The sequence below is a fragment of the Uranotaenia lowii genome, chromosome 2 (assembly GCF_029784155.1).
Source record: "Uranotaenia lowii strain MFRU-FL chromosome 2, ASM2978415v1, whole genome shotgun sequence".
Lineage (NCBI taxonomy): Eukaryota > Metazoa > Arthropoda > Insecta > Diptera > Culicidae > Uranotaenia > Uranotaenia lowii.
This window is the reverse complement of record NC_073692.1, coordinates 287231300-287241680: the sequence shown is the minus strand read 5'-3', so window position 1 is coordinate 287241680 and position 10381 is coordinate 287231300. Positions and strand designations below refer to the sequence as shown.

Genomic DNA, 10381 nt, shown 5'->3' with positions numbered 1-10381 from the left:
GAGTACTGAATAATAACTCATTTAGGTAGAAAAAATTAGTATCAAAATATCTCATCTTGATATAATTTTGTTTTTCCCTCCAAATCGGGATATTACTTGCTACATTAATTTTGATTAATTGGAAAAAAGAGGACTTGGTAGACTGTGGCCGTCGATGACGGTTGTATTGTTTTTAGCAGAAAATTTTTGAAGACTCTCAAACCATCCATTAAAAAGTTTAATTTGTGCTGTTAATGTGTGAAAACTGTGGTGGCGGAAATGGGATAAGCGAGGAATGAAAATCAAAACAAAAAAAATAATCGACGTTAAACGGGAAAATTTGAGGTTCGAAAAGTATTCGCATTTCTGCAAATATTTGAATTGTGTTTCACCATACATCCTGACCAAAAGATAAGTATCAGATTTTAATATGAAGTCAATCGGAGAAATCAATCGTAGTCCCGCATAATGCTTTTAATAATTGTGATATTTTTAAGATTCAGATTTTTTTTTCTAATTAATGGCTTTGAGCATATTATACAAAACCATAACTTTTTTAAATTGACACAAAAATATTTTAATGGGAAATTGTCGAAACACATTGTCATAGTATTGTTCTCAATATTTTTTTTAAAGAAATTGAGTGATGTGAATGCTAGTGATATTGAAGAAATTGTGTTTGCGTGCGCAAAACTTTTAACGATTTTGACAGCAATAATTTCTAAATGTTATATCGGAAAAGCTCATACGTCCTCCGATGAAAATGTGTTACATTATTTATTTTTTGGGATCAAATTAACCCTCATTCCTCTTTTGAATGTTTCGGTTTGTGAGTGCTCAAATAACAAATTTAGGCTGAATATTAAATTGAAAAATTTATGCATTTAAAAAGTCACCACAACAACGTTTCTTTGAATCTAAGTGTCGGTGATTAAAATGGTGGGGATTGGAATAATACAAAAAATATCTGAAAAGCGAAAAAAATGCACTGATTTGCATTTTTAATTACTGTAGCTAAAATGAAAGCAATTTTATTGTCGAATAGTTTCTAAGTACACGAGTTTCTCAATAAATAAGCTACTGTAGCACTTGGGAGTGAAAATAATTAAAGTTTAGAAATTTATAGTAAAACCCTTTCAACTTTATTTTTTTTATCTTCGACTATAATTGGTTCAGTTTATTAAAATACACCATCGGGTGCTACAAGAGCAGCGTTTGACAGAAATATTGTAGAAATAGTCCATTAACTGTCCAGGTTTACATCATTTTACAGTATTGTTCCTTTAACGTTCAGTGTTCAGTAGACCGGTGAATGCTTTGTAGGGAAATTTAAAAATGATGAAAAATATTCCTTGATTCTTGCAGAACAATTCATATGAACAAATCACAAACCAAATGTCCCCAGAAAAGGCATTTGATATTCTAGAAGTTAATTTTTCAAAATATTTTTTTTTAATTTTTGCGTTTTTGACTGCTTGTTTAATCGCTGTGTAACCGGAGAATAATAAATCTCAAAAATTGCTTTGCATAGCCGGGAAATTTTTTGATTTGTATCGCCTTTGCAATACATTTTATCAAATTATAACAAGCTCTAGCAAGCAATATCTTCCATTTTTTAAATACTTTTCAATTAATTCAGATTTTTTTAGTTTGAATTGGTTATAACTTTTTGTCATGAAATGCTTAGCTGCTTGTCATGTTAGCGAAAAATGAAGCTTAAGAATAGTCAAAACCTAAAATCAAAGACCAACTTCATTTCAAGCTTTTTTGAATTTTCTGGATAATTTAATGTGCAAAAATTTCTTCTTGCATTCACATTTCTAAACAAAATTGAAACGCGTTGCGCTAACTCAGGAATCAACCAAATCATCTCAAATTTTACACTGATGCTTGGTGACCCAAAAGGCACCGAAAAAACATATGGGAGAAAAAAGTCATTTTTTGCAGCGGACAAATGTTCAGTGTTAAGTGTAAAAAAAATATTCCATTTAACTTATTTTTAGGCTGACAGATACAAACATATGTTAAGAATAGGAGAAATATTTTTCAACAATATGCAAATCTACCCCCCAACCTCTCACCATGAAATTTCCTTAAAGCTGTGATTTCAAGGATAAAAAAGTTCTAAAGCAAAAAATTCACAACACTTTGAAGTTACACTGCTTCTATGTTTTCTAGAAGATCTATACTTCCTATAGTAAAGTTTGAGGAAAGAATCAATTTTCCGGAGCTTTCATCTGTCACTAACTTGGAAACAATCCTTCAATATCGTTTAGTAAACAACTGCAAACATAGAAGAAACATAGATATCTTTTAAATTTCATTAAAGTTTGATTTTCAATTTCAACCAGCAAATGATGAAGTTTGAAGAAGTTGTGCTAGCCAGCTTTCGAGAGAATTCCCAAGTGGTGCCATTGCTTCCGGCTGCTGCTGTGGCAATGTCTGAGCGAGCATGTTCTCTATCCCATCCGAGTCAAAGTTTATAGTCGGAAAATAATTTCATAAAAAATCCCATCAAATGAAAGATGCGAATTTGAAGTTTTCTTCGGATGTTCTCCTGAGGGGGGGCGAATGGAAGGTTTTCTGTAGCCGCAGTTTTTCGAGACCTACCCAGAGAGTGAAGAAAAGATAAGACGAACTTTCCAGGGTGACGACGCAGGGAAGTAGCATCCTCATATAAATAGAAACTTTTAGATGAAATCTGCTTGAATTCGGATTTGGTGTTCAGTTACCCGACCACTTCTTCCTCGTCGCGAATATGATGCCCTGTCCCTTGAAATGGTTCTTAAGGGTGGCCCAAAATTAAAATAAATTAAAAATTTCCTTATGTCTTAAATTTGGATTCGATTATCTAGAAGACCACGTGTAAAATTCAAGCCTTATCTGAACAAAGGAAAAATCAAGAAATAAGCCTGAAGTTTGCGTAGGATTTTTGGAATTTTTGTACGGAAAGATCTTGAGGGTTTATCAAAGTTCTAAAATTGGAAGAACTAATTGGAAATTAAAATCAATTTCTTCAAAGTTCTTGGGCTGTAAATTTGAGGGTTTACAGACTCTCAAAAGAGAAATTTCATGCAAAACAGATGTTCCGGCGCAGTCACAATGAACAGCGGTCCACAACAATAAATTACGATAAAATACGAAGACATCAATGAATTACAAAGAAAATACGAAAAAATACTATAAAATACGAATGTTAAGTGAAATAGCTTTAAGGGAAGAAATTCTATGTAAATATTATCTACACACAAACATGAATTTCACCGAACACAATTTCACACAACACACAACACAAAACATTGAATTGACAACACTGCACACTCACACCATATAGTTCTAAGAGTGAGAAAAAACATGACGAGAAAGTGATAAGTGAATTCCAATACTAGTATATAAGTGACATGTATATATTTTTTATGCTTCAATAAAAATCACTTTGAAAACCTATTCGCGCGCTACGGACGTGTCTCCAACCGAAAATTTCGCTTCGCTTCTCGGCCTTTGTTCTGCTCCGCCATCGCTGGTCAAGTTGATGACCAAAGTTGTTCCTGTTATTCCGAATCCTTCGACGCCGTTTGGGACCCAATTCGTGGGACACTAAGAACGGAATCCTGCGTCCGTACATGGTCCTTCATCCCGGATTGAATCGCGCACGTACCTGCCAGGCCTGGGGAATCATCTTCGGCGTTCACCACCAGCAACAGCAGCAGAAAGTGCACCTCGATAAGCAGCAGCAGAAGCAATTAATTTGCTCATCAGCACCAGCAGCAGCAGCAGCAATCAATTACCGCGGAACAACCAGCAATCCTGAAAGGAATCATCGTTTCAGTACTTGTGGTAATTTCGTATACACAATTACTTACGCTTTTTTCGACTTCCAGGGGGGTTGGTCATCGGTCCCGAGTGCGTAATTGAGGCTTTTACACGATAATCGACGTTGAACGGATCGAGTTGGAATTTTTCGGAAACTTCCCGGGTGATTTTTTTCCGATTTGTCAACATCAACAAACCGTAGGTTGGACCGGTCCGGTAAGTCATATGCCCACTATTCTTTCGCCGGAAACGGTTCCAAGTGAAAAGTTAGCACAATTGGTGCATGTTTCGGATATTTTTTTATCATCGAATATTGTTCGTCGGCCATTGCTGTAGGCCATAGCAGATCAATTTGGAGCTGATTATTAACCCTTCAAGTCCCAGTAGCACAAAAAGTGCCTAATTCAAAAATATTTTTGAAAGTTTTTTTATTTTTGATTTTTTGCGAATCGATTGCGATTATCGATTTTTTGGGAAATTTAACCCTCTCAGTACCACTGAAAATTAATTGAAAACAAAAAAAAATATTTTTTCGGTATTTTGCGGTTTTTTTTGAATTTTTTCCGCTAAGCGATGAAGAAAGAAGTGGAGTTTAAGAAAAACTTGGTGATTTATCGCCAGGCTCGAGATTCTATGGAACGAGCCATGAATTTTATGCAAAATTTCGACCCGTATACGCAAGTTGAGCAAGCTTTAGCTCGAAAAAATGCTCTTGAGAGCAATTATAAGAAATTTTGCCAAGACTCATTGAATCTTGAGAGCCTTGAGGAGGAGGAAAATACTGAGATAGATTTCGCGAAGGATATGGCTGCTTTTGAGGAGGATTACTTCACGCTAAAAGCGTTTTACGCATCATTAGAGGTACCCCGCACGCCAGCACCATCGTCAAGTTCATCAGGTCATTCTTTTCGGGCCCTGAAGTTACCGGATATCAAACTGCCGGAGTTCAGTGGCAGTATTTTACGGTGGTTTTCTTACTACGATACGTTCGATTCGCTAGTGCACAACAATGCAGACTTGTCAGATGTGCAGAAGTTTCACTACCTCGAGTCGACTCTTCGAGGAGAGGCACTGAAACTTGTTGAGAAAATGTCTGTCACGGGTAACAACTATTCGGTGGCGCTGAAAATGTTGACTGATCGGTACCAGAACTTGAACATCCTGGTACGCAGTCACATTGAGGCGTTGTTCAAAGTGGAGAAGGTGCGCAAGGAATGTCCACGGGAATTGACAAGTTTGGTCGGCGACTTCGAGAACAACTTAGGAGTTTTGGAGAAGCTGGGCGAGAACACGAAAGGCTGGAGTTCACTTCTGGTGCACATGGTGTCAGCGCGGCTGGATCACAACACGCTTCGCGAGTGGCAGCGAGCAGCGGATATAAAAAAGATGCCGACGTACGACGAGCTGATCAAGTTTATCCGTGAGTACGTGATGGAGCTAGAGACGTTGCAGTCCGATCGACCAGTGCGTGACTCCAGACCCAATCTCCAGAGCGTGAATGCTGCTACCGAAGTCAAATCCAACGACAACTGTGCGGCGTGCGGGAAGGGACATCGTTTGTATTTCTGCGAGCAGTTCAAACACATGCCGGTTACTCAACGTGCTGCGATCGTGAAAAAATCTGGATTGTGTGTCAACTGCCTCTTTGGAAAGCATTCGTTCGCTACCTGCAAGTACGGAGCCTGCCGAGTATGCGGAACCAAGCATCACACGCTACTACACAATCCAGATGTCGATAAAGCAAGAGGATCCGGCACAAATCAAGTTCCGAAGCAGCCTTCCGTTTCCAATTTCGCTGGTGTCGATAGTTCGCTTCCTGTTCCTCTCAGCCTCTCCGCCAATACGCACTCGGGGACCAAACGTCTCGACCTCTCCCCTTCGAACCAAGTATTTCTCGCCACTGCTGTTGTCAAAGTCCTCGGTCCAAAGGGTACTTCGTTCCTCGCTCGAGTTCTGCTTGATAGCGCTTCGCAGCCGAATCTCATGACTGAAAGGTTTCGTCGTCTTCTAAATTCGCGGAAGACTCCTGGTAACACAGAGATCGCTGGCATTGGTGGAAATATTTCTGCAGTTTCGCTGTTTTCGACTGTCGCTACGGTTGCCTCACGGTTCAACAACTTCCGAGTTCCGCTGGAGTTTATTGTGATGGATAAGGTGACCAGCGATCTTCCAACTTGCACCATCGATGTTAACGACTGGGCCATTCCGGAGAACATTCGTCTCGCCGATCCATCGTTTGCTACGCGTGGTCCCATCGATATGGTGATTGGTGCACGGGTTTTCTTCGAGCTCTTGCGAAGCGGTCACTCCAAACTTGGCGACGGAAAACCGATGCTCCAGAATTCGGTGTTTGGTTGGCTCGTATCCGGTTTTCACGACAGCGGTTCCAATGCTGATGAAGTTCGGGTCCATTGTAACCTGTCGACGTTCCACGATCTTGAGCAGAGCGTTAGCAGATTTTGGGAGCTTGAAATGTGCCAGACAAATTCTACGTTGTCAGTTGAGGAGCGCCTTTGTGAGAACCACTTCGAATCAACAACTCGCAGGGATGATTCCGGGCGTTACATCGTTAGTCTGCCCAAAAAACCGGAACTCATCGGTCAACTGGGGAATTCGCGTGCTATCGCCACTCGTCGATTCTATTGCCTCGAAAAACGTCTTGAGCAGAATTCCGATCTCAAGGCACAATATTCCTCGTTCATGTCCGAATATCTTGCGCTTGGACATATGAAATTGGTTGATGCTGTCGAGGATGCTCCGGGTCGCCATTTCTATTTGCCACATCATGCTGTTTTCAAGCCGGACAGTTCTTCTACGAAGCTGCGAGTAGTGTTCGACGGTTCCTGCAAAACCACTTCGGGTTTTAGCCTCAACGACTTGCTGCTGAAGGGTCCAACTGTTCAGGATGACATGATTTCAATCATTCTACGGTTTCGGATGCATCCTGTTGTCGTAACAGCTGACGTGACGAAAATGTACCGCCAAATCTGGGTAGCAGAGGAAGATCGGGCTTATCAGCGGATTCTCTGGCGTGAATCTTCTTCGGAACCACTTCGTACGTACGAGCTTACGACGGTCACCTATGGCACCACAACCGCACCGTACCTGGCAACACGATGTCTGCAGCAAATAGCCGACGATGAAGCCCAGAAGTTTCCGAAAGCAGTTCCCGTAGTCAAACAAGGTTTCTACGTTGACGACGTTATGCGAGGCTTCGACACAGTGGAGGAAGCAGTTGCAGCTATACGAGAGACGTCTCTGATGCTGAATTCCGGTGGTTTTCCTCTCTGTAAATACGCATCCAATGTTCCAGAAGTAGTTGAGCAGATTCCAGCAGAGCTTCGAGAACAGGCCTCCGTTTTGGAACTTGATCGTTCGTCTCCAATCAAAGCACTCGGCTTATTTTGGAAGCTTACCTCCGATGAGCTTCTGTTCAAAGTTCCTGAATGGCCAGACGTCCCTTCGACCAAGCGAAATATCCTGTCGCATATCTGCAGCTTGTTCGATCCGCTTGGGTTAGTTGGTCCGGTGATTGTTCGTGCGAAAATGCTGATCCAGTTCCTTTGGGAAATGCAGTTAGGCTGGGATGATCCGGTTCCCACAAGTATTTCCGACCAGTGGATGGAGATTTCATCGCAGCTCCCGATTTTGTCGCAGCTTTCGATTCCTCGCTTCGTGTTGACGGAGAAGCTAGCCACTTTAGAGCTTCATGGGTTTGCTGACGCTTCACTGCGTGCATATGGTGCCTGCATCTACCTTCGTTCGATATCCGCATCGGGTGCTGTCACTGTCCGCCTGATGACAGCAAAATCCAGGGTTGCCCCAACTGAGAAGCGTAGACCTACCCTCGCACGTCTGGAGTTGTGTGCTAGTCTTCGTTTGGCTAATCTACAGAATCAACTGCTGGAGAGCCTTCAACTTCAATGTTCCCGGTTTCTGTGGTCAGATTCTACAATCACACTGCACTGGATTTCGCGCGATCCATCGAATTGGAATTCCTTCGTCGCCAATCGGGTTTCGCAGATTCAGCAGTTAACTGAGACCGCTACGTGGCTGCATGTGCCTACTGAAGACAATCCGGCTGACCACATTTCGCGTGGTTTGACTCCAGAATCCATTGTTGGCAATGAATTGTGGTGGAATGGTCCAAAATGGCTGCTTCGTCCTCCTCAACATTGGCCTGCGTCCGCGTATTCCTGGAAAACCCAGCCGCCGCCAGAAGTAGACATCGAGAAAAGGAAATCCGTTCCCATTTCCGCAGTTTGCACTAACCAAGAGTCCTGGACCCGAGAAACGTTAAGCTATTTTGATAGCTACTACCGCCTTCTTCGAATCATCGCCCTTTGCAAGCGTTTCATGAACAACTGTAAGTTGTTGGAACATGCACGCACCGTAGGATTTCTGGTACCTTCCGAGATTCGTTCGGCAGAGTTGTCACTTCTGCAATGCGTGCAGCTCGAAGAGTTCGCTGAAGATCACAAACGTTTACGGCAAGGCTCGACCGTTTCGCAGAAATCTCCGTTGCTGAAACTTCGCCCGTTCATGGATCCAAAGGAACAGTTGATTCGTGTGGGAGGTCGCCTCAAAAATGCTCCAATTCCATTCGACCGAAAGTATCCGTTTCTCATTCCGAAGAAGCATTTCATCACGGATCTTATCTTCCTCGACGCCCATGAAGAAACGCTTCACGCTGGACCTTCGCATCTATTGGCAGCAGTTCGTCGTCGTTACTGGCCAATAGATGGTCCAAATAAAGCCCGTAATACAGTCCACCAATGCATCGTCTGTTTCCGCAACAAACCGAGATTCGCTCAGCAAGTTATGGCACATCTTCCTGCTGTACGCGTTACACCATCGCTTCCATTCATCAGCACCGGAGTCGATTTCATGGGTCCAGTGTACTTGAAACCTCCTCGCAAACAGGGCCCAATCAAATCCTACATTTGCGTCTTCGTTTGCATGGTTACCAAGGCCGCACACCTCGAACTGGTAATGAGCCTTACATCCGACGCTTTCATCGCAGCGCTAAAACGGTTCTGCTCCCGGAGACGACGTCCATCAGAAATTTACTGCGACAACGCCACGAATTTCGTCGGCGCAAAGAACCAGCTGGAAGAACTTCGTGTTCTCTTCCTGTCGCAACGGCATCAGTCCGAGATTGCCAGAACAACAGCTCGAATGGGAATCGCTTTCCATTTCATCCCACCACGCTCACCCACCTTTGGAGGGTTGTGGGAAGCTTGCGTCAAGTCCGTGAAACATCACCTACATCGCGTGACTCTTGATGTCCTTCAGACGCAAGAGGAAATGACCACTACGGTCGCACAAATCGAAGCGTGCCTCAACTCCCGGCCGCTTACTCCCCGTTCCAACGATCCCACAGACCTCGAGGCCCTAACTCCAGGCCATTTCCTAATCGGTGGTCCAATCCTAGCTCTTCCCGAACCAAACCTTACCTCGCTACCCTCCAATCACCTGTCCCGCTGGCAAGACCAACAGCGTGTTCTCCAAACGCTTTGGGATCGCTGGTACGTCGAATACTTGCCCACTCTACAGCGTCTCCAAAAATGGCCCGGTAAACACCCGAATCTAGCCGTCGGTGACATGGTTCTGGTCGAAGACAACAACTTGCCTCCTACGAAATGGCCCATCGCTCGAGTCCTGAAGACGATTGTTGGCGACGATGCGTGTGGCAGAGTTGCAGACGTGCTGTGTGATGGAAACCAAATCCGCCGTTGCTCAATCCGCAAAATGTGCCCGCTCCCACATTGCGAAGCCTCCACAGTCACGGAATCCGAGCGTCAGCCTTCCGCTCCGAGCTGCACTCCCCAACCATCTCCCACAATTGATCTTCAGGCTCCATCCACACTTCCGGCCGCTGCTCAACTTTTGGCTCCGAACAGCGAGATTGGTTCCGACGACGACAACGACGAGTAATCATCCTAGGTTCCATCGCAGTACACATCGCGACAGCCGTTCCTTCCAATCGAGATGCTGTTGAAATGAACATTTCAAGGGGGGCGGCATGTTCCGGCGCAGTCACAATGAACAGCGGTCCACAACAATAAATTACGATAAAATACGAAGACATCAATGAATTACAAAGAAAATACGAAAAAATACTATAAAATACGAATGTTAAGTGAAATAGCTTTAAGGGAAGAAATTCTATGTAAATATTATCTACACACAAACATGAATTTCACCGAACACAATTTCACACAACACACAACACAAAACATTGAATTGACAACACTGCACACTCACACCATATAGTTCTAAGAGTGAGAAAAAACATGACGAGAAAGTGATAAGTGAATTCCAATACTAGTATATAAGTGACATGTATATATTTTTTATGCTTCAATAAAAATCACTTTGAAAACCTATTCGCGCGCTACGGACGTGTCTCCAACCGAAAATTTCGCTTCGCTTCTCGGCCTTTGTTCTGCTCCGCCATCGCTGGTCAAGTTGATGACCAAAGTTGTTCCTGTTATTCCGAATCCTTCGACGCCGTTTGGGACCCAATTCGTGGGACACTAAGAACGGAATCCTGCGTCCGTACAACAGATTTCAAAAGAAACCAAAC

At 43.1% G+C, this 10381-nt stretch overlaps 1 protein-coding gene across 1 annotated transcript; it reads left to right on the top strand.

Annotated features, from left to right (window-relative positions):
• Positions 1 to 4365: 4365 nt before the first annotated feature.
• On the top strand, positions 4366 to 9729 carry LOC129742756 (uncharacterized). The gene has a single exon (XM_055734698.1). The coding sequence runs from the start codon at positions 4366 to 4368 to the stop codon at positions 9727 to 9729; it is 5364 nt and encodes a 1787-aa protein (XP_055590673.1).
• The last annotated feature ends 652 nt before the right edge of the window (positions 9730 to 10381 follow it).